The sequence below is a fragment of the Halichoeres trimaculatus genome, unplaced genomic scaffold (assembly GCF_033239565.1).
Source record: "Halichoeres trimaculatus isolate MK-OKI-2021-1 unplaced genomic scaffold, fHalTri1.1 fHalTri1_scaffold_7, whole genome shotgun sequence".
Lineage (NCBI taxonomy): Eukaryota > Metazoa > Chordata > Actinopteri > Labriformes > Labridae > Halichoeres > Halichoeres trimaculatus.
This window is the reverse complement of record NW_027437185.1, coordinates 24431720-24457315: the sequence shown is the minus strand read 5'-3', so window position 1 is coordinate 24457315 and position 25596 is coordinate 24431720. Positions and strand designations below refer to the sequence as shown.

The following is a 25596-nucleotide window of genomic DNA, read 5'->3' as shown; positions in this document are numbered from 1 at the left end:
GGAAAGCGGTGTTCAGGCTTAAAAGATCTTTTAACATCAAGTAGATGGTGGAGCAGAGAGAAAAAAGGAGGGGAGTCACTTGTCGCTCAGTGCAGTTTCCCCCCTCACTGATTCCAGGCCTTGTGCATCCATTGAGCTCCCAACATGATGTTACCTTTTCTGAGGAAACAAGTGACGCATTTGTCTCAGGACCTTCAAGATAACTCATGATGCACTTGTTTATTGTGCATCAAAGTGAGGCAAACTTTTCCTTCCACCCCCCTCTACGAAGCTGAAGCTTCATAGCCCCTTCATGGTGTTAGGGGTGGGGCCGGGCATCGCGTGTGATTCTCTATCTTAAGGAACCCTGCGATTACATCTGGCACAACTCTACATGAAGTAACGCTTTATAACGCCTTTGTGCGCGGCAGCTTTGAAGAGCCACGGCCTTCCATAAGTTTGCTTTTTGCCCCCCTACTCCCCCCTCTGCCTCTGTTGTACAGACCCCCCTCCCCTTCCCCTAGCTTGGGACAGAAGACAGAATGTGATGTGTCGTCTCCCTCTGCACACAAAGCCCCAGTGCATTGGACACACCTTGGACAGCACAAAGGATGAAAAGCAAGACGAGGCTTGGACACGCAGGACCACGCTGCCAAGCCCGATAAAGACGCTTCAAAAGTCGAGCAGCAAACAGCGGCCTTCTTCTCTTGTGCGCTGGTCTTTTTTCTTCCCAGGGCCTTGCAGAAAGAGGGAGAGAATAAAACACTCAAAAGAGAGGCTGACTGAGTAGAAAGATATTTTTGTCGGCTGTGTTTTGTACCAGTGTGAGGCCCATGAATGTGATTTTTGGTTAATGTTGCGTCTCGAGCGGAGTAGACTGTGTAAATGTGAGTGTAAACACCTAGATTAACATTTGTATGTCTGCTTCTGGTTTGAGTACAGGATTAACCAAAAACATCCCGGCTTTGAAGCAGGCGGCCCATAAATACACTCAGCTGCCCCATCGTCAATCCCCTTGTCTACTGAGCCGTCTGGTCACAGTGGCAGACTAAAGCTGGTCTGAAATCTACCAGTTGAGCTGGAAATGGAAGCCATTTACCTAATGTCGTTTTTGCCTTGTTTATTTTTACTCTAAGTTTAGAAATTTGGAGATAATAGTCAGATTTTTTTATGGTAAAAAGTTACAAACTGCTCCAAACAAGATTTTTTTCTTCCAAATTAATTTTGGCCCCTTGTTAATACACTAAATTGTCCAGACGTCATAAAACATGACTTTGCACTAGTAACTCCCCCCTCCTTCTTCTCTCCCTCTCTCTCTCTCTCTCTCTCTCTCTCTCTCTCTCTCTCTCTCTCATTCCCTCATTGAAACAGATGGCGTTTTATGCTGGGCACAATCAGGACTATTCAGCGTCAGGCAGGGCAGGCCCTCCCCACCTGCGCTCAGCCCCAATCACAACCCTAATGAACACATTGGGAGCAGTCTGTTCCAAATTACTCCCAGTTGAAGCCAAGGCCACAGGTACCCCCCACCCCCCTCTTTGCCACCACACTCTACCCCTTCTCCACCTCACCTACTCCACATCAGTCTCCCTCCTTGCCCACCCGCCTGTCTCACATCGGTATTGGCTCCAGCACTTAGACCCTCAACTCTGACTCCTAATCAAATCAAGATTGGTATCTGTGCGCTGTCAGCATTCCAGCACAGCTCAGAGAGGCTGGGTATGCAGCAACAAGCGTATAAGTTACATGCGAGGCTATATAGATTGACAGCCAAGGTGTTTATGTGTCAGAGCTGAATTGGTTCTATTTGATGTGTCCCTGAGAGACGTTTTCCCATTTGTGTATCAAGATGTATGCTCAATTGTCTTCTCACCTGTGCGCACACTCAACAATGCACGCACACATACATGCACATATACACATCAAGGTACGTTCAAGGTCTCTGCAGACGCAGTGGTGTTAACCACATCAGGCCAGTACGTGTGTGTCTTATCAGCATGTTCCCGCTGCTTCAAACAGCATCATTTATGCATTTCAGTTCCGACTGTTTGCTCTCTTAGCTTCATGCAATCTATGTTCGCAGCGTATAGGTTTCTTTACATTCATGTTTAATTCACGTTTTGAAGTTGCAAAGAAGCAGAAAAGTACTTGTTCTGTTCTTGCTCGAGCACAACCACTTGAATTCCCTCCCTCTCCTTGGTGTATGTGTGGGCAGGAAAAGGGCAGTTGTATTTCGTAGGCAGTTGACACTAGAAGTGTGCTGGAGCCAAGAGCCTCTGACATTCTGATACACCCTCCAACATCCCCGAGGACAAAAGAATGAAACCAGGGCGCCCGCCTCGTCATGTCCCATCAATCGCTGTAAGACCTCAGAAACCGCAGGCAGACTAACCGGCCCTCCTACGTGGGTGTCCATCACTGGATTTGACAGGAGTGCTGCCCTGCTGGCCGCCCTCCTTCACTGTCCCTCTGGTCAATCTGCACCTCAATTGGCCCTGCACTGGTGGGTGATGCCTGCTCCTTCTGCCGCATGTCAAAAAGAGCCAGAAGCCACAGAGGAAGTGCAAATATCCTCTAATGGCCTTGATCCAGATGGATGCGCCCACGACAATAGACCCCCGTGCCTGCGGTTTGGGTGTTTTGTCAGTGAGAAACGCAGAGGCTGCCACAATAACACAGCAGAATTATGCATGCAGGCCAAGCACTATTGACATGTTAAAGAGCAGTGGCAGTTGCTATGATAATTAAGTTAGCTCATTCCAAAGCAGAGAGCTCTTTTCTCTTAACATGTCTTTAAAAGCACTCTCGGAACATAAGGCAGGCTCTAAAACAATGGAAAAAGGAGAAGAAATAATGGATCTAGTGGGTCACCATTTCTCTGCCCATTTGCTTAACATAGGGTCATACATTTCTTGGTGAATGCTGCTTGATGGGATTGCCTTTTGGGGGCAGGGGTTTGTGGGTTTTACATTCTATCAGTCAAGAGATTGACACATTCTATGAAGTCCATATGGACACGTTAAGGATAAGGTAGATTAAAGCACAGAGGATGAAATATTCAGATTACCACCCCGCTTTGTGGCAGCGACAAACTCTGAATTCTCTTTGTAGAGGCCTCCAGGCTTGAACCACAGCTCACAAGTGCGATATTACTTTCTGTAACATCACACTTACCATGAGTGAACGCTGACCTGTTTAAACAAGCAATAACATCCACAGCATCCCCTCTGCTGCCTCTGCCTTCGACTGGGATGTTTGGTTACGTCAGGGGGTGTCTGATCTCCCTCAGCCTCCATAGGGTCTTATTGAGAGTGACCACTTTGTGTACAGCTGTGGCCTGTTTGGCCTGTAACGTAAAACCAGGAAGCCTTTGAAACATAACCAAAGCCTCTACAGGAGGAGGTTGGAAGTTCATTCTTATTTGGAGACTCCAAAGCCTTCTTTTGGGACACGCTGGGGTAGGTCAGGGACACCAGAAGACGCCTTTCTTTGAGCGTGGAAGCAGCTGTGGGATAAAGTTTTAGTCTGTTTGGGTGGTGCTCAGCTAACGCGTATCTTTAATCATGTTTCAGCCAGTATATGGAGAATAGGTCACTGAGATAACCTCCAGTTGCCACTATCTTGTTCAGTCTAACCAGATCCCCACACATGCGGCGTGCGCACACTGCCACGTTTGTTTTTATATTTCCTCTACATGGTGCCAATCTGCCACAACAAGACAGGCGCTGAGTGAAAAGATTTTAAAATGCGACTCCAGCACTTTCGTGGCAGGTCCTCTGTGTTAACAAGATGGTAGTTAATGGTTCTGCTTTTACAGCGGTGGTCGCATGTATAATTAAGCTGCTGTTGTATTTGTCATAAAAATCACCGGGGGTGCAGGAAATGTTGCAGGAGCCGTTTTTCACTTTGAGCAGTGGAAAATTAAAACCGTCAAACCTCACAATGTTGTTTTGACATCATTCCAATGTTTATGGATTTTTCCTGTGTGGTGGTTGAGGTTTGGGTATTAAAAAAGAAACACTTAAGGGCCTCACCTTGTGTTTGTTGGGGGAACAAAGGTTGCAATGTTTGCACAATGCACATTGTCACTTCTGGGAGGTCTTGCCTCCAGTGCTGCTTGTTGAGAAACATGTTGCATGTGCACAATTAATGGGCATCTGGCTGTTACCTGCATTGTTCCTGAGTCAGACAGTTCATGTAACAATATTAAATCAACTTGAAGAACAATCAGTCCATCATACAGGGGGATTTACTTCATTAGCATGTCATGAGAATAATGCCGAGGCACAATTTAAAATGGGAGTGCAATCCTATTGAGGCAGGTTTTGCAAAGCCACACTGATAACCTCTTGCCCCAGATATTGCCACATCTCCAACAGATGTGTATTCATGCACGCAAGAAGCAAAGACACAAACGCTGAACTCTAAGTAGCCTCTCTGGGATTATCTACAAGTCATGCAGTTTGCAGAAGCATTGCAGACTGCGCAACGATTTCTGAACCATCACTCCGGCAGCACAGAATTTTGAAGTATGGTTTCATTTCCGCGTTTAGGGGACAACTAAAGCAGTATTAGGAATGAATCGCTTACAAGGATTACTGGAACTTAAGGTGGCAGCTTGCTGGCAGAATGTCACGCACTACAGACATATCTCAGATAAGCCTGATGTATGATTTACCTGCGTGGCCCCACTGATATCTATGGAGATGAGCCAGGGTGTCGTGTTGGCCCCAGTGTCACCTCTACAACACCAGTTCCCCTGCCATGCTGATGTCTGTATCTATGCTAATATGGGGATCAGTGGGGTAGAAAGCTCATCTGGCTTTATCTTATCACTCTGCTTCTTCTCTGCATCACCACATACCTGGCATGCTGCGCACATGAAAAGATGGAAGCCTCCTTCATCTCTCACCTTCACACTCTTCTCTCTCACATTTTCTACTATTCAACTTCTGCTTTTGCTACAACGACTTCTGTAATGCTTTTATTATATTATCACTTATTGCTTTTCCATTATAATGTGATAGACCGTGTATTGACATTACAGGAAGAGCTTCATAACAGTTTATTTCAGTTTCTGATATCTTAGAAATGCAGAAAAGTTTTAGGTGTTTCTTCTATGATGACTTGCAAAACAGAAAGTCAACACAAAACTAGATCCTAAAAAGTTCTGATGTCTTCTACCTCCATTTTTTTGGTCGAGAATAGATCTGTCCAGACAGTAAATCCTGTCTGACTTAACTAACCTCCCCGCCTTGTCCCTCTTAGCCTCTTTGTCTCCATCTCGCCCTCCCTCCTTCCCTCCCTCCACTGGCATGATTATTTCTTATCATGTATTTATTTGTTTAATCCACCCCTCCCCCTACAACACTTGGCGGCCCCCTCTGCCTATGCACGAGCTGCCTGTCTGGCAGCGAGACCCCCCTCACCCCCCCACCTCCTCCTCCTACTTGTCTATATCCAGTCCCCATCCCATCCCCACCCTGCTCCAGCTCCAGCTCCAGCCACAATGGGCGGATGTTGCTTCCAGAGATGTGGAGCTTCAATCTGGGAGGGAAAAAAAAAGACCCCCACCTCAGCACTCCATCCTTACATCCCTCCCACTTGTATGTGGCCACCACTAGCCAGCCTCTATGCACACTATAAATAATGGATGCATTAGCATGCATGAATATCTTTTTTGAGGGGGGTGGGAGTGCTTAATTCATTATTAATCCCCTTGAAGGGAAAAATGGGCCGTGGCTGAGGTGGAGCCGGGCCTCTGCTAAACCCTGCTTTTGGGACTCTGCTTGTCCACACTGTACTCTTTTTTTTTTTTCCTGAAATTGGTGACCTGCTCCACCCACCAGACTTTACCCAGCCCCCTCAGTATCAAAACTCCTCCCCTTAGAGCCCCAATCTCACATCTCATAAAAACACATCTGGAGTGGTGGGGCAATCTGTCTCTTTTTTAGGAAACGAGGGGGGGCACAAATTGTGATCCTAAGCCTAACATCTCCAAAAACGGGTCCTGGCGAGGTTTCAGGTTGTTGATTGAAAAAATGATGGACACTTCTGCTCCAGCCCAGACCACAACACCCTGAAAATCAGTATCAGGAGCAAAAGGATGTTCCTATTTTTTTTATATATATATTTTTATTAAAGATTGGGTAGTCACGGATTTCCTGACTTTGAAGTTGCCATCAGTGCCATTTGGTTGGAGAGCAGGGCTTGGCTGTGGGAGGACAGAAATAAGGTTTAAGGTGAAGGGGGGTCTGACAGAACAAATGTGTACAAACCTGTTTGGAGAGCTTTGAGTCGTACATGTGGGTGGGTTATGGGGAATTATCTTTTATTTTTAAAATAGGAACACAATGTTGGATATTGAGGACATTAGATCAAATACATGGGTTAGAGGTTAAGCGCCTGTGTTTCACGGAGATAAATTATGATACAACAAATTAATAAGGCATGTGGGCCTGTGTGTTTGTGAGCAAGATAGAAGGTGTGTGTTTTCCTGAGTGTGTCTGTGATCCCTTTGCACCACACACACCCACCCTTCTTCCACCACTAGGTCGCACTGCCTGCCTCGCAGCCTCTCCTCCTGTTTGCCACAGTCTTCTGCCTACACCAACCAATCACTGGACTTTACAGTGTAGCCACGTGAGAGAATCTTCCTATCAGAAAATACTACTAACACACACATAAGGATGTAGACTTAAGCACAGTCCTACACAGACTGGATATCTGCCCGCCTTACTCACATTCATACAATGTACATAATCCTGTTTGTTTGGATCACCATGGCATATAAATATAACTAATCCAAATGACAAAGTCAAATACAGCTTCATTATGGTTGTGTTGTGAGCATTTTGTTCTATGATAATAATATTACAATTTACCAAAAAGGATAAAATAAAAATGTGTGTGTTTTATGCGCAAATATAGCTAAAGCTTGGATGTGTTTGACATGATTTAAAGGATGAAATATGACCTAAATATGGTCACACAAAATAAATAAGCAGGAGGACTTTGATCCTTTTTAGAGTCAATTTTTTTTTTTAATTTTCAAAATAAACATTTTTTTTCCCCTCAACCCTAACTATCTTATGTTTGTTATTTCTTTGACTAAAAAGCTTTAAATAATATCACTTTGAAAAAAAATGTCTGGAATTAAAAAGTGGTTTTAAAGGCTGTAATCAGTGAAGTTATTCTTTGCTAAAAAAAAAGAAAAAAAAGAAAAGAAAAAATGCTCATAGAACTGTATTGTATTATTTACTACAGACGCCTTTTAAACTAATGCAGTGTGTCACAAAACAGGACAGCACCGACCAGGTTAACATTAGCCCAACCCTTTAGACATAATATGCACTTTTAAATAATAAAATCTCTGTCTGTGTGTGTCTTCTTTCAGGGTTCCTGCATTGCTGTCTATCAGGTAGGATGATTGCAGCAGGGGTTTTGTTGACACAAAGGGGACCTTGTTTCTGGAATGTTCTCAGCTAAATGTTTGGTATCCTAGGGTCTTCAGTCTGAAGACTGGGGCTGGGGGCTGGTTGTGAGTTGTAGGCACCACACTGTGCCTCTGAACTTCTTTCAACCCCCTTAAATTCCTCTTACTGGGCAGGAAATTGAAATATTGTGCAGTATTGGCATGCTGATGGTCATCTATCATAGGGGCCTGCAAGGGGGGACAGGTTTGGGTAAGAGGAGACCCTCTGTAGATCAGAGGTGGGCTGCTGGGCCTGGGTTCAAAGGTAAAGAGGAGAGACCTGGGTGAGAAGAGGGGATCGCGCTCCAAGCAGGAGACTAACAGGCTTCCAGCAACCATCATGCTCAGAATGTGCCTCACCCTCCTCATACCAGAGCAATCAGTCTCCCAAAGGTACTTTAGAGAAAATCATGGGTCCCCATAGCTGTGCACCAAAGGACATACACACCCTTTAAAAACAAGTATTGTTTGTAAACACTAAAGTGAATCAGGTGGTTTCAGATATGTCCGTGTGTTTTGTAAACATGATGTGAACAGGAACCTAGTGGACTTATTTTAGATATCATCTCAATGTGGCATCAACAGGTGTCCCAGGAGTCTGTGACGACTATAACGTGACGTATGTTCTTGATCTTATTCTGAAATGTTGTGATGCATAGTCAAAACAGCCAAAATGATGATGCTGCCTTCGTTGTTGCATAATCGTGACCGTAAATGCGCACAGCGTAGCAGGAAATGAAACTCGCCGGCGCATCACAGGGGGGTAGGATGATGTGGATGTGACTGGTTATATAAAAGTATAGGGCACAGTTGGAGTGAACTAGATGGGATGATGGCTGTCATTTTAAAGACGAACGCGCCTTTCTTGTTTGCGTCTGGAAATTCCGCCTCTGCGTGACCCTGTGAACTTGCCTTCCGCGTGACCCTCGACAATTCCCCCTCTGACGGCTCCCCGAACACCCCTCCACATCCTTGTGCTCATTTGAACAGGCTATTACCCAAGCAGGAAGTGACATCAACGGGTCCAAACTAAAAATATGTCGCAGGACGGGCTGTCTAGGATGTCCAGGACCGGTGTTTGTAAAGGATGCCTTGCACCGGCTCTACAGAGTGATGCTCATTGAAGGATGCAGGAGAGAGCGCCACACAGGCGAGCCAGACAGACGCACTGGAGGCTGAGTGAGTCGCCTGCTGACTGAGTGCTTAAATTCCGTCACTTTCATTCATGCAAGTTCAGACATGGTGCCATACTTTGCCCTGTCTGAAGTCTGTGACGCAGCGCAGAGCAGAGGCGATAAGACTTATTTAGTGAATTACCGAATGGTGTCCGTGTCGCTCTTGTGAGACGGGAGTGAGGTGTGTGGTGCGATGGAACAGACAACACCACTGTTTTGACTGGAATAGCAGGAGGGAGGAGTGAAATCCGCGCGGGGTTTATCTGTGCGCTTTTGCGCATTTTGGTCAAATAAACTGAACAGATTGTATAAAAATCTGATTTATATTGACAACACTCTTAAAATGAAAGGACTGTGTTGAAGTTTACCAAGTTGGATGTGCGTTGTGATGCTCTGTAATCGTCCTCTCAGCACATGAATGGCGTCTATTTTTATCCGTCCAGTGCGTGTGTGTGTCGTCCTCACCAGGGAAGCTCTGACAGACCCTGCCGTGCGTCCAGACTGAAAGTGCTGCAGTCACGTGGTGTCTGCTATTATCCACCCGCACGTCAGGTACAGCCTACTGCTGTGTACAGACAGTGTGAGGGTTTAGTTCCACTATATGACATAAGAAAGATGTCAGGAGAGGTGTTTTTCACCAAAGGTCTTATATATTTACATAAAAGTGTAATCCTATGAGTATTCCTTCCAGTCCATTAGTATAAATGCAGAAATAAAAATGAATATACAACACCACACGATCCAAAGTGTTTGATATTACTTTTAAAGACCTCCACCAAATAATTATAGTTTAGGTGTCTCACCGCAGTGCCTGTCACAGAAAGACGGACAGATGGACATTATGTTTGAAGATGATGAACAGGCAGCAAGCATCAGCTCACCACCTGCTGTCCTGCCTGTCAGCACTTAGTCTGACATGAGGTGGAGAGGTCATAGTTGGCCCTACAGATAATATTTATAATATAATACAGGCATATCACCAACTATACCTAGCCATCAAACCAAAGAGCAGACTTCTCATCAGATGTCATCTTTATCCTTCTAGTATTTTACCTGCTGTGATTATGTGCTTGAATATAGGTCTGAGGTGTTAGTCGGGATTGATGTTCTAAAAGCAGCATGGTGTAAATGTCATGACTCTTGTTTGAAAGGCAAATAAATCTCTTTATTGGTGGCCTTGAATGTACAGCACACTCTCACTTGCAATAGTTTCCCGGAGCACTTGTGCAGAATTAGCGTGCAGAGGGGCTGAGTCACACTTCATTGCACCTGGGCCCCTCTGCTTTTTGCCTCAGTGAATTGTTCTATTGTAAGCCAATAGTGAAGGCTGAAGATCTTACAGTAAGCCTGGAGGTCACTGAAGATGTTTAATTGGCTCTAAGTGAGTCTTCAGCAGTGTGAAATAATGCATGAGCTATACAGTTGTGGTGCTACTGTATGCACGTGTGTGCAGCAGCCGATGAGATTACTGGTGTATATAACTCATGCTGCTGTTGCCTGCCTGTCTAGGGTGATAGCTTCATTATTCATGGTTGCGTGTAGACAGCAGTGCTTAATCTCTGGGTTGAATGGGTCGGCCTGTGACTTCCGTAGTAAACGCCCCTGCTTGGTCAGCCTTATCTGGTTCGTGTGGAGGAGTGGAGGGGCGTGTGAGAGACAGAGTGAGCCATGAAGGTGGCTAAGGCAGCTATATGCTCCGTCCTGAGGTGCAGTTTAAGGCCAGGGGCAATTAGGTAGACTGGACCAGAGAGCAGGGCCATATATTCTCCGTGGTGAAAGGGCCAGGGCGGGGGGTCTATTGGTACTCGACAGGTGCAGTGAGAGGAAGGCGTCAGGGGTTGAGAGAATCGAAACCAGAGATGAGGCCAAACGACAGCGTCTGTGGCTTCTGGGGTCAGATGTTCTCCTTAACCCCTGGAGGCTCTTCCTGCTCAGACACTGTATCTTTGTGAATGTGAGGGCATCTGTGTTTGAGTGCTCGGTTATCTTTTTGCATGGAAAAGCATGTGTGACCCAGGGGCGAGAAGAAACAGGGGGCGTGTTTTGAGTTGCCATAATCATCTGTCTCACTTTATCTAGCTCACACTGGCACAAAGAACACCGGGACCATTCTTTTTCTGTTTAAACATCCATGTGTCCACTATTATTATACAGCACCAAGCATGAAAAGCTTTGATCAGTCAAGTGTAACAGTAGTGGTAAAAGAAAATCCCGCCATGATGTGTTTTGACAACTTTTTGATGCCAAAAGTTGCAGCATTGATTCTTCTGTGCCATTACATGCAGGAACAATCTGGACTTTTCCTGTCCTCTCAGCAAAGAGGGACACACGTGAGTTTTGTTCTGGCTGTTCAAGGGAAGAAAAGTGGCTCTGGCCGACCATGTCGTGATTTTTTTTTTTCACTCCTTGCTTCCTGGCTTTTCTGCTTGAACTCAATAATCCAGGATACAGCCATTACAAATCCTGCTGTCTTGACTTGAGACCCCAGACAGGAGACAGGCTGTGCAACTTGGTTTCATTTAGCATTCCTCTGGGCTTTACGGGCAGGTGTTTAGCATTACTGGCAGGATATTTATTGGCAACTTTAAAGGCAACTTTTTTGCTTACGTCTCAATTACCCACACACACACACACACACTCTTGTAGTGTGTACTGAAGATGCAAGCGCACATGCACAAGAGAGCATACAGAAAGCTCCTGACATGCTTCAAACTAAGACTGACAGCCTAGCAGAGCATATTCGCTCTTTCCTTTTTCAACACACTTTACGCCATTTGAAGCACAGATCCACATCCTAAGAATCCACCCTTGACCCGTGACCATCTCTATCTCTCTGTATGCACCCCCCTCTTCTTCCCCCTCACCCATTATGCCAGGTCAGTGTACGATGTGGTGAAGAAATAGGGTTGGAGGCATGATGGGGATGTGTGGCCTGTAATTACCGAAGCTTAGCGGGGCCAGTGGCTGTGATGTGCAATTCTCAAATCAAGGTGCAGCCTCAAGACTCAGCCGGGTCCCGACTGCTGCCCTCTGCTACTTGATTGCTGGCAGCTGGGTGAGCCATGTCAAGTGGCAGGCTGGGAAATGTGAAATCCCAGATAAAGCACAGAGCCCTAAAAAGCCATGAAGCTCTGGTAATGAGGAAAGTGATGGGGTTTGGGGGTTTGGGCATGCTTAGCAGCCAGCCAGCCTCCGACGGTAACTCTTTCTGCTGCTCCCTCTTCTTCGTGTGTCTGTATTTGTGAGAAAGAGAGCAGAGGTGAAGGTGTTTGTATATTTGACTTTTCTAATCCTGGATTAAGAAGGATCCACCAAACTCCAACAATGAAGGACTGGTGGGTTAGGTCGGCACAGCTCGAGATATACCCGCCCTAAATCCTCCAGGGTCAAGCTCAGACATAAATCATAAACCTACAGCACATCCTGCCTGTGCTTCTCATGCTTTCCCAGAACCAGTTCCTTTGAAATCATGTGAAAACCTTGAACATTTCCTGCCTATAAGCAGCGTATCGTTCTTGATATTAATGACGGCAGTACAATTCAGAAAGATTCTGGAGCCGCTGTAATAGTTAAACACATTCCTAGTTTTGTGGAGGCCATTATTCCTGCGTCTTAATCACCCCCTCTGCTTTTATAACCTCACCAAGCCTTAGTGTGTGGCTGGGGGGGAACCACATGTGGGCAGAGACCAGGAAATAACCACACTACCAAGCCCCCCTATCTAAACTAACCACCACTAACAACACACAGGACACTGGCACATATATCATCTCTGTAAAGTACTTCAAATCAATATTTTTTTAAATCTTTGGATATTTTTTCTAAGCAAACATCTGGTCACAGCCAACGTTTACATTCAGCCACTGTTTAGTTGACAGAATTAAAATCTCAGAATTGATGGCAAGGATGAAAAATGTGCAATAGCAAAAAAAAAAAAAGTTTCATAGAAAACTGATTTTATTTTTATTGTCATTCACGTAACTGTCAATTTTGACCTTACATTAGGATATAATTGCTTTGCCCAGCTTACGTATGAAATCACAACTAACAGTACTAACAGTACTAACAGTACGTGAAGAAACTGTGCGCTTGTTTGTGAGTATTTTCAGATGCTTATTTATACACTTTTGAATATTTATAGATATTGGGAATTGAATTAGCCACCAAAATAAACAACAGCGCAAGTTATAAGTGTAACTATGGAATATATGATCTTCTACAAATCCTCTTTGAATGGAAGGGCTTAAGGGTGAGTGTTTATCAGTGGCGTGCACAGACTTTTTGAAGACCTGGGGCAAAATGAAAAAAAAAAAAAAAGGTTTGGGCTATAAAGCTCTGTTTCCACCAAGCAGTCTGGTTTGGCTCAGTACAGTTGGTATGCGACGTGTAACCAAGATGCCAATAGCCGTGTCAGTTACGTAAAAGCATGACGCCATAGCAGACACAGAGTACCCCGCTTATAAAACCAATGAAGGAAAAAAACGCAACACAGTAAACTAAAAGCAATGATGGAAAACATCCAACAATTTGTCTTCTTGTGAGTTACATGTGGGTCTTGGTTACAAAGCGCAATCAAGCTTTGTTTCAGCAAGGAGGAATACAGCCGCTGTTGCATGGTAAGTGACCAATCAATGGTCTGCCTAGTTTAGCTCCACCTTCTAGGGTTGGATTGTTATGTCTGGGATTTCAACTGGAGGTACCCTAAAAGTGGGACGGTACAATTCAGTTATTTGGGGATCTGTCCCGGGACTGATCAGTGGAAACGCCCTCGTGCTATAATGAGACAAACTGAATTGAACCAAACGGAACTGAACTGCTTGGTGGAAACGGGGCTTGCATTCTGTGTGTTTTCCAGAGCATTTTAGTTTGCCACCTGAGAGAGCAGGGTGGTGTGCTTCACCAACCAGGAGGGTGCTTTAGCACACATTTTGGCTCTTAAGCGGGCACTTTGGTGCATGTTTTTCAACAGTTGGGCCATTAGTTGGCCACTGGTGTGAATGCATTAATCTTGATGACATTAACTTCCAAAAGAAACATACAAGTTTTAATTTATACCAGGTGTTATTTGGACTATTTTGACAATATTAGTGAAGCTGCTACTTTGATGGATAAAAGCACCACTGTGTTTTTGAACCGCAAATTTCACTGCAAAAAAATGAATTCCTAGGTTGCTCAGTTGATAAATCAGAGGAAATATCCAATTTCTGTCAAATGAAAAATCAAAAGATTTTCCCATGTTAGAGCCCATGTTTTCCCATGTCTGTGGGCAGCCGCACCACAAAAGAGCTTCAGAGTTTGGGAGTGTTTAAATCACCACAGATCTGTGGATGGTACTAAGTTGTAAGAGAAAGTATGTTTTCATTGCATTCATTTCATTCCCATATACAGACTCCTGTAAGAACTGCAGTCACCAGTAAATATGGACTCTAAACTTTGTGATGCAAAAGAGCATACAGTTAGACTGTAGTTGACAAAAGTTGATTGAAAGTGCAATTAATCACGATTAAGAAATTAAAGTTCCACGGAGAAAAATAAAACAGAGGGTAGAAGTGACGAACCATTACAGAGTCCAAATGATATTTAATATTAATTTATTTTCAATGTAACTATTATTTGATATTTCTTATTTACAAGGTGTTTGCTATGACTTTGCCCTTGGCTTGGCTAACAGTCTCCTTGTTGCAGCTAGCCATTAGCCTCTAGCTTATATTCCACTGTATGTGTGAAGCAACATGTCTGTCTAATGGTTTAGTAACAGTCAAGCGAAACACCAGGGAGCCCAGTAACCAAACAGAGCTAGCTCACTGTAACGGGTGACACGCTGTCACGCCAGGTTTGATGCTGTAATTTACTCAGGTCACAGCCATGCATACTGTTTAGCAGGGTGAGAAGGGGGGGGTGCCGGGCAAAGAGAGTCACTCCTGCTTGTTTACTCTGTGCTTGGTGACCCCCTGCCAGCAGCTACATCAATTATCACCTTTGAGGAATGTGGGAACCTTGTGTTAAATTCCCTTTGACCCCCCTGTTAGAGGGTTCAGGAGGTGGGCGCTCTCCCTTTGGGAGAGGGGGGGCACATGCAGGCGGTGGGTGCTGGATGAGCACTGTGTGTGTTTATGTGTGTGTGGTGGTCTGAGGAGATTCCTCAGATCTGCATCCTTGGTCTTGCATGGTGCTCTCAGACCCCCAACACTGTAAACAAGATTTGCAGGGAGTGTTTACAATGCAAATTGGTTTTTAAAGGTCTTAATTTTACTTAGAGAATCACTGAAGGGGGTCTTGGAGAATATATAAGTCCCAGGTCTTGTGTATAAAAGAGGATATAAGTAAAACATTTAGAAACTCTTAAACTCTCTCCTGGAAAAAAAAAGCATGTTGAGCGACCAAAATGTATGCTGCACAACAAATCTGTGTTCCTTATTACAGTACGAGCACCTCAGTAAATAAGCCCCAACTGCTGGCACACTGCAGAGACCTCAGTGTTTGTGATTTTAATGTGTTTGTTTGTCTCAAGCTGTTTTTGGTACACAAGTGTAAATCCCAACTCTACAAGTCAGTGCAGGGTGTCTGTTAATGTGCATGTGTGTGAGCTGGAGAGAAAGTCAGGAAAGAAAAAAAAGAAGGTTTAAGCGTGAAAGGTATGGTTTCCACTTTGAAAGGCACCTTGATGTAAACATATGACATGTTTAGGCACAGGCATTTACCTGAACACACACACACACCTCCATCTTCCTGTGCTCCATATCAAATGTCTTCTCTAGTATGAGAAAAGTTGTTGGGAAATAGTATCATCTGTGCTGTAGGGACTCAAGACACCATGGAAATTGATTGCATATGGGATCACTATTCTGTGACCATGATTGATGTTCAGAGCTTATGCATTTTTATCTCTTCTTTTACAGGCTCTCTATCATACCTGTCTGCAAAGTGTGCTGCTGCTGCCTGCTACCCAGACATGTCTGAGGTAAGATACAAACTCAGGAGTAGTGTCTGCTTTCAGTGACAGTGTTGACATAAAACATAAGTACAGTTTCTGGGGTGATGTATTGCTGGAGGTACAGTTGTAACAGCTTCAAAGTCAGCAGGAGGAAGCAAGCGTCTTCCTGGAATGTCTCCTCGGTTTTAACCTCAGTTACCCCGGGACCAGCCACTGCGCTCTGTCCTGAGTCGTCTGTGTTAAGCTGTGCATTGATTAACTCCTCCTTGAAGGCAGCCACCCTTGAAATTTAAGGGCCTTTACACGTTGTGACAAACCAAAGTATCCCCGCAGTGTCATCAGATCACCGCGCCACTTCCAATTAGCGGTCAGCTCAGACCCCCTTCTTTTTTCTCCTTGTTGACAGGATGGGAGAGCTGCACTTGGTCAGTATCCTCCGCCCAAAGATTCTGCTCTCTCATCATTTATTTATGCATGCAGGCAGACAAAACAACACACACACACACACACACACACACACACACACACACACACACACACACACACACACACACACACACACACACACACACACACACACACACACACACACACACACACACACTGTATGTGGACTAACAGCTGTTGGCTGTAGAGATGGTATAGCTGCCTTGGGGTGTGGGGTCAGAAGGAAAAGGGTGGGACCAGTGCAAACTTTCTTCCACGGGGCACACCCATACTAAGTGACGTGGGCCATCATGCTCCAATGGCCTAAACAAATTTTATTTTCAGATTAATTCAGAAATAATAAAAACTCAAAACAGTGTTTCTGACCCTGCATGAAATACTATTCTGCAGCGTATATGTTCCTCACACGGTTATTTCTATTTTGTCTGCAGGGTACTCTTTCATTTGCAGCGCGTCAGTTGGCGTATTTGTTTGGACTTGTGCATGTGTTTCTGATAGTGCATCATTCCCACATTTGCAGCCTACTTCTCCTGTTTTTCCTCGTTACGTTGCAGTGCAATCATTCCAGGCTTTGACCAACGTTGTTGAAAAGTGGAGACAAAGGCCAGGAAACCACACAAGGGCAGATCTTCTGAAAAGCCTTTCTAGAAAGCAAATATAGAAAGGATTACACCTTTGTATAATAAAAGGCCTACTTCATGTGCTGGCAGCATGCAAGAAAAGTAACTAAATCATAGAAAAAGTTCCCTACGTGGCTGTCCCAATTGCTTGTGAGCTACACATTACGGACCCGGGTGAAAGCTCCTAATAGTACAATGAAATACAGTGGCAGCTGGATGGAGAGAGATCACCACTGTGTAGAAAGTGTCTGGTATGGAAATGTCTATTTATTTTTGAGCTTCTTAGATTGCTTGTAAAGATAGAGGTGCATTCATTGTATCTATACTTATAGTAAAAAGTGCTCTGCCTTGTGGGAATGGGAATGGAAATACCGTCTGTAGTACCCAGTACTGGTTCATATAAAATCAGACGGTACCATGTTTTGGCACCTTATCCTTGTGACTATGAGGAAGTGGAAGAGTAGGTGATTTTCCGTACTGGACATGAACACAGCATTGTAAGTTTATATATTGAGAAATAAATATGTTAAATTGAAAAACTTTGAGATTTAATTATCAAACAAATAGATATTTATTACCACAGTAACACACAAAAGTACCAAAAATTGGTACCGTTGAGTACTGATACATGTTGCCAGGTACTGGGCGTCAGTACCGTATCATTTCAAATGTGAAAGGTATACCCATCCACATTGCCTTGACTTTGAAAGAGGAATGATTGTCAAAAGTTTTGCCCACATACTGTCAACTCTCTGGATTGCCTCAGTTGGCCCTGGTTAAATCAGCATCTGCATCATCTTGTCAGTAATTGAACTTCCTCCGTGTTGTATTCGTGTAAATTTCTTTCTTTTCTTTCCTCTTGAGGACCTTGTTTTTCTTTTAAATTGCAGCGTAATGTTGATGGTAAAGGAGGGAAGCGATGCAGGGTGCACTTGACTGTAGTCTGATAAGGAAGTCTTTGAGGGGAAGGCTGTGTACTGAACTTGAGAAAGCCTTTTGATCTCACTTCTTTTATGCTAATGAATCTAGTCTTATGTATGCATTGTAAAGCAACTCCTTGTCTTTGTTTATTTAGATTGCTTCTATGTAGAGCCTTTATCCTTCAGACGCTCCTGTGTCATTTGCATTACCCTCATTTCAAAGATAACAACGGCAGGAGCAGGCTTTGGTTTGTCTGTTGTGTGTGCGCAGGAAGAGACACGACCAAACTCTCACACTCTTGTTTATTTTTTTGTCTTCTGTTTGATGGCCTGACTGTAAGTAAGCCTCCTCTCTCCCTGCACACACACGAGCAACACGCTCATTCACACGCGCTCTCGCATGACTACACAAATGCACAAACAGGGCTTCAGCCTTGACTGGCTCACGCACACAAAACACTCGCTTACTCACTCGCTCAGGAATTATCGTGGTAGTAAAACTGGAGAGGAAAGGCAAGGGAGGAAGAGAGACTGAGAATAGGGGGGGTACTAGAGGGAGAGAAAAAAAAGCAGTGTGATTGTCCCAGCAGAAGTATTTTATCCCCAAGCGGTTTTTAAACGCTGCCATGTCCGTGACCTAGTCATGAGGACAAGCCATTGTTCTCTAGCTATTGTTGTAAGACTGACGTAAGGGGTTGAAGTTGCTGAAGTGACATGTAATGCTGTGTATTTAGTGTCTGTTCAACACAAACTTGTGATCTAGAAGATTAAAATCAGAGTATTGCTCCTAAGTGTGCAGCAGATTACTCATGTTGTGCTTTGAAGGATGTGACAGACGTGTTTTCTTGCTACTCTCACTTTTCTCTCTCTGTCTGTACTTCTCTTACCCTGGCTGTGTCTGTGTAAATGTGTGTGTGTGTGTGTGTGTGTGTGTGTGTGTGTGTGTGTGTGTGTGTGTGTGTGTGTGTGTGTGTGTGTGCGTTCTCTCTGGTCCGCTGCTTTGGCACAAAAAGGAAGACCAGGCCGCCCCATTCTTTGTTTTGCTCCTTGTAGGAAACTCGCAGCAAATTGTGGCTCAATGAGGCGTTGCTGTTTTTGTGAGGTCTGATAAAGTGCAAACGAAACCGTCTGGACCCGCACTGGCCCTGCTGCACTGTTTTGTGTCAGAGCTGTGAATGTAGGTCTGTGTGATGCTTGGTTGGTGTTGAACATTAGGTGATGGGAAGGAGGGGAAGGAGGGAGGGAGGGCGCAGGGACCATTCACAGAGTTTTCAAGATGTCACCCCATGTTTGGAGCTGCTGTCTGCTGGGTTTAATTGTGATGAGGGCATGATTAGAGCGCTGCTTAAGACTGGAGGAGAGTTTTCTGCCGTGCCTGCTTTCAAAATCCCAATATTGTCGAGTTCCCGGATAGCGCCAACATGACACACTTGTCAAAGTGATCAGAGCAGGGCATATGTGCGTGGGTGTATTGATGTGCATACGGGAACTAGCCCAGTTTTTTACTTCAATGCATTCATCCAACACCTGCAGTAGCTACTTACGTTGGATATGAAAGGCATGACTCACTAAATATGCAAGAATTTCAGGAGTATTTTGTACTCCTGGAGTTTGAGCACACCATGCTGGAAGCAAACAACTACTTGAAGTGATTTTAAGAGTTTTTTGGATGTAGAATTGGAAAATTCTCAAGAAGTTAAGTGTGGAAATATTATTAAATAATTTGCGCTTTTTAAGGAAAATGTTATGCACCGGATGATGCATAGTTCTCCTGAAATTACACCATGATGACTTTTTTACACCTCTTTTTAAGTGTGAATATGTGCTCTCCTGAGGTATGAATTTCCTGAAGCTGAAAAAAAAGTTTCACCTGAGAAAAAAAAATGCATTTATAAAAAGCTGTGATAAATCTAAGGAGGGTGAGCTTTAAGTACTTCATTTCCATAGCTTGATTTCCTCACACCGCTGGGATGCGCGTGGAACAAAATGCCCTGAAGATTCTCAGATCAAGTTCATTGACTCAAGCAAAACAAACACATGGTCTGGGAGATAGACAAAAAAGGAGGGTCTTGGGTGTGCCATGGCCCTTGTCTAAAGCGGTTATGGGGCCCACATGGGCGTTCTGCTCTCCAGAGGCTGTTGGGGTAATTATCTGCCAGGGTGCACGTGTGAAAGTGTGTGTGTCACTGGGAGCGTGTTACTGTGCTCATGTCTGTGAGGTGCACGCAGGATTGTAGCAAGTGCTGGATGTTTCTTTGCATCCTGGTGCTTTAGCCATAAACAGGATAAAACGTACACACAACCCTATATAAAGATTTTCCACACTCTTATGATCTATATGTGCAGACTGAACAAACGTACCCGCCATGTCTATTTCTCTGTGCATCCGAGGGTCAGGAAAGGAGATCTGGGTGTCTTCAAGGAAGAGCTAGGTGGGTCTTTTGACATGGGGCATGAGGCTTGGTGGCACAAAGCCCCTTTCCCCTGCTTCTCCATGTGGAAAATGGAAGGAGAGTTAAGAAGGAGGAGGGGGAAGGAGGCAGAAAAAGCAGAGGATAAGAGCGGGAGGGAACGTCAATTAGTGGGATCTGCTAATCACCAGGGCAACACTCATTTAATTGACATGTGAAATCTGAATTCATTTAACAAGTCGAAAAGCAGAGCCACAATGGACTGAGAATCTTAGGTCTGCGGCTGGAAGTCGAAGAGGGGAAGCGACAGCTGAGGGCGCAGGGCTTCAGCCTCTGTTAGATGTCACTTTGTTGTTAGGTGAGAGGGTTGTCCACAAGGAGATTACAACCTATTATGTCTTTGACCCCTCTGGATAACAAACTCCATGGCTGTCTTTAAACGTGAACACACACGCACACACACACACTCACACACACACCAAAGCGCAACATGTGCATGTCCTTGTTTTCATGTTCAGCAGAAGGCAGCGTGAGTAAACAACTTTTTTTTACACCACAATAAAGCTGACCCTGATAATTCCAATCGCCTGGAAGAGGGAGAGGAAAAAAAACACAAAAGGAGTCGGGAGAGAAGGGGGGGGGGCTTCAGTCTGTCCGCCTCTGCCCTTACAGAAATCAATAAGTGATTTAAGTTCATCAGAGAGCAGCATCACTGCATCCAGCTGCTGCAGGAAGTGACAGAATACAGCTCACCTCAGAATCCACGGAGACATAAACCTTTCCTTACTCCACAGTTATCCTGGATATTATTTATTATTCCCTTTGAAATACTGATTTTCCAATAAATACAGCCTCTAAGAAACACATTTTCCAACACATTTTACACAACAATGTTGGCTTCAGAGTATCAACCCTGCAGATTAGATGGATTTCCCAGAAATTTGTCAATGCAAGACAAATTTCCAGAATTAGAACTTTGAGAGCTGTTCTGACTTTAATCAGAGCTTTAATCATATCAAAACATTGATTTTCTATTTTATTATTTATAAAGGCAGCTGTAAACCAGCCAGTTAAGACACATATGCACATTTGGACAGATGCTTTTCAAGCAAATGTGCTTGTATATTCAGTCTGAAGACATCAAGCTGCTTTACTCTAGTGATGACACCAAAGATAACACAAGATGGCCTGATGAGTGTATTTGCTTATATTTTGTAATGTGTTTTATAGTTTTTGCTGGCTGCAAAAAAATCCACTGGAGAAAAAAAGGATGTTGAGTTTAAATGGAAACCAAAGTTGGAATGTAAAACTTACTAAACGAAGGGGTTGAGTGTATTTTTAAACACATACTCTGAATATAGGTATGGCACATTTTGCAGTATTAATATGTAGACAAAACCATAATCAGAGAGCTGAAACTGATACAACTAAACCACACTTTCTAACATTTTTAGACATTTTCACATGATCAATCATAAAAACATACAGTTTTTTTTTTTTTTTTTTGAGAAATACCCCTTTGAATTATAATCCCTCTCCCTTTTTCAGGAAATGGCCCACCAGTTTAAAAAAAACACTCATTTCAATGCTTATTTTCTGACTTTTAGGTATGAGAGATGATACACAAATAGTCACCAAATGACTTTAATTTTTTTAAAAAGTACAACCAAACCAAACCAAACCTACCCAAAATTAAGTTTTCTTTCACCGTGACATTTAACCACCCCCCTCCATATTCAACACATTTGGTATAATCCACCTGAAACAGTCCATATAAGGAGTCCAAACATGGTGGCTCTGGTTTGATACTTCCTAGGTGTAAAGCACATGAGCAGGTAGAGCCGAGAAAAAGGTAAGCTACGGTCAAAGGTGATCATTTGACTCAGAAATCACAGTTTGAAGTTTTTTCTAGCCAACAAACTGAGGTTTGTTTAAAAATCTTTCCACTCCAAGCAGAAGTAACACTTTTGCCAGCAGGCCTCAAACAGTCCCATGGCCTGTAGCCATGGCCAAACATACACAGTGACTAAGTGAGGGTGAAAGGTTAATAAAACCTGTGACTTGTAAATGTAGTTGAGGTCAGAAATTCTGTTGGTTCATGTGTTTTTATGAACAAAACTTTTTAAAAGCAGTGTTAAGTGTTTTTACAATCCCCTCCTGTGTCAGAGCTAGTATTTTAGCATTTTTGTGATCCATGTGCTTTGTAAGACATTCCATATTAAAGTTTCTACAATCCTGACTTAATCAACATTTTGGTCAATTCAGTTTTTATCCAATTTATAGAAATCATGCTCAAAGTTGTGCACTGTCCTTCATTCTCCAAAGTTCAGACATCAAGCTCTTTTGTCTTTAACTTTTCCAGACACTGAAAGTCTCCCTGCGGCCTACCTGGTCTGGTTGGAGTATATTAACCCTAACTGCTCTGGCTAGCATTGAACCACCCGTCTGCACCAGTGGTAAGTCCTATTCAGACATCATATCCACACACACACACACACACACACACACACAGCTCCTGAGCTCCTTTATCATTGATACAGGCCTCTGCAGTGACCTCCACTCGTGTGTTTTTTGATGTATCACTGTGCTAACAGACTGCTCCATTGTCAGAGGTGACTTTGTAGAAGTGGCAGAGAGTCAGAGGATACTGAGAATACTTCCAAGTCTTTTCAGCCAGACTGTAATCCTCTTCCTTTATCTCTCTGGCTGATCTGGGCCAAATCTCTGTGTGTGAGAATAATTCAATGAGTGCCTGCATGCTATTCTGTAGCTCCCAGTCACGTTTTCCCTTCCTCACTTTCTGTCTCAAGCTCTCTTGTTCTTCTTTCACTCTCACTTTTATGTCTACTGTTCAGTCATCTTGTTGGGCAACCTGCGCTTCTTTTTGGCAGTTTCCACCCCCTCTCTTTGTGTGTGTGTGAATGTGTGTGTGTGCTGGCTGCTATAATCGTGGATAAGATGCTGCAACCTTTATATGGTAAAAGATCATCTCCATCACCAGACAGGCGGCTTGGATTATGTCCAAAAATCACAGCTGGATTCTGATGTGTGCATTTGTGGATACTCTGGCTATTTGTGTGTAACTGTAGAGGGGGTCGGAGTGTGGGCTGGCTGCATCTGGGGCATCTGATTGGACCACTGGCACAAGAGCCAGCGCAAGATGTTGATTGGATGGATGTATGGAGTGTAGCGTGCAGGTTTCTGTGTGCCATGTTGCTTTGCCTCCCAAAGCCCCAGCCAATAACTCGTACACATATTGGATGCATTACAGATTAGAGCCATTGCCATCATGTGCACGTAAATGTGTGCGCGTCTATTTGCAGGGCTCGTGTGTCTACAATGCTCATCTGTGCAAAAGCACTTTTATCTTCAATGAACAAATCTGCACTGTCTCTGTTCAGCGGAGTGATCACAAAATGCATTTGCCTCTCCCAGACTAATCATTAATTATTAACGGCAGATTTGACTTGGCATCTCCAGATCGATGCAGTGGCTAGCCATGGTTAGATGATAAGACAAGCCTTTAATATGTTTTCAAGCTGTTGCAGTATGATCATTTATTGAAAATTCCTCAATATTCCTTTCTACTGGATCATTTTCTGCGCAAAGTGAGAGCTCATCTAGCTTGAAATCCGAATTGAATCTGGTCAAGGCTTACAGTACTTTCAGCTTCAACGTCCCAAACTCAGAAACCTGTGATAAAAGCCAACTTTTATTTACTGATGTTTATGTTTTGTTGATGTTTTTCCACATAAAGGCTGCCATGAAGCACTTCTTTGATTGAATTATATATCAAAGTGCAGAGTATTCCATATTTTTTACCAAATGAAATTCCATTTTACCTTTACAACCTTCAAAGAGAATCCACGTCACTGTTAAAGATTGCCTAAAGCCTTGAGGGTGGAACAAAAAAACTCCAGCACGGGTGAAAAAAAATAAGGGTAGTGAAGAATGTTTTTAGAAGCCAACCAAGCAAAGAAATCTAGAAAGAGCAGAATATGGAGTTGTTACCAACAGACGGAGATACATGATATGGATTTTTTTTTAGTCAATGCTGATAATCAACCCTAACCTGCATCCCAAGGCCAGTGCCCATAAGATTACAAACATTTTATTTTCCATTTTGTATTTTAACATGTGTAAAGACACCTTAGGGCAGGAATGGTGAGCCGAGATGCACTTATATTAGAGCTTTACATTTCCCAACTTTGCATGAAATTATTGTTAACACAGAAGTTTGAGGGATTCTTTTATGCATCCAACAGTATTTATGTCATGTTGAAGCCTGCGTCTAGCTGTGCTACCATCTAACCAAGGATACACACTGACTGACGTCAATAGAAGAGTGAGATTTGTGAATTAGAGAAGGTCATGTCTGTATAGAAACACTGACTCCAGTCGTGGTTCCAAATACTCCACTAGCTGACAAATCCTTGTCTTCTTCTTCTTCTTCTTCTTCTGACAATGGTTGGTCATCAGGCGTGATAAATTCAGTCTTCTGACGTCAATTGTTCAGCTTTAGGTTTTCTTTTGACGTATCTGATGCAGATCAGAAAATCTCAAAGAGACACTTAATTGGTGCTGATGGTTGCTGCTGCTCCTTCTGCTTTTTTATTCTTTTCTAACATTAATGTTGTAACAGAATTTTCAGGTGCCTTAACCTCAAACTACAGCGAGAGTAAAAATAAACAATGATATATATATATATATATATATATATATATATATATATATATATATATATATATATATATATATATATATATATATATATATATATATATATAATTATTGTCCAGTCTGTACAATCAATACAGTCAGCTAGACTTGAAGTTGAACAGAGAAAAGTTGACGTATGATTTCGATTAGTTGTAGATTTTAAACCAGGTAAGATAGATAAATGGTCCTTTTTGCATAGAAACTTTTGGGAGTTACACTTTTTGCGTTTCTAACTTGTCCCAGAGCGCTGGCTCCTTCTCCAATGTGTTTTCAGAAACCCAGTTTAGAAAATTTACAACAAAAACACTACGATACAGTGGTTGTTTGTTCATGTCACTTCCTACGATGAATACATGTCATCATGGTTTTTACATTTAGATTTCTGAGAGATACAGCCATGACGTTTCTATATTTAGAAGAATATGTGCAAGATGTTCTCATTTTTTTGGGTGATTGCACTTTTTAGTAATTTATTCAGTCCGGACATAAAGTCTATACATTTTATTAAAGTTTGGGATATAAGGAATGTATGGTTATAAAGCAAATGTATGCAAAAATGACAGAACTGCATGCAAAAATATAGAGATATGCCAAAGCAGACTTGGTATCGTGGGTCATAAAGGGTAAAAATATGCCCTGTGTTAAAGCTTGAAGACTCCTTTCCTCATCTTAGAAAACTTGCTGCACATGTTTTGTGAGTTGCGGTCTGGTTTTCCTCTTTAAGGGGAGTATAGAGCATCTACTGGTGATTTCACTTTCCTCTGTTGTAAAATTTGTTCAGAGCTATTTCTTCTTCTCTGTGCTTAAGTGTAGATGGTGAACTACCAGCTACTGTGTGGAAATATGTACTTGTGAAAAAGACACTTTCTTGGTTGTTTATATATATATATATATATATATATATATATATATATATA

General features: G+C 43.2%; 1 protein-coding gene across 1 annotated transcript in view; it reads left to right on the top strand.

Moving 5' to 3' along the window:
* Positions 1–8475: 8475 nt before the first annotated feature.
* The window catches only part of zic6 (zic family member 6), a 64513-nt gene continuing 47392 nt past the window's right edge, over positions 8476–25596 (top strand). Inside the window, exons 1-3 of the mRNA XM_074673349.1 lie at positions 8476–8632; positions 15528–15589; positions 22323–22416. Coding sequence (XP_074529450.1) covers positions 8581–8632; positions 15528–15589; positions 22323–22416 — 208 coding nt within the window. The 5' untranslated portion in view covers positions 8476–8580. The remainder of the gene's footprint in view (positions 8633–15527; positions 15590–22322; positions 22417–25596) is intronic.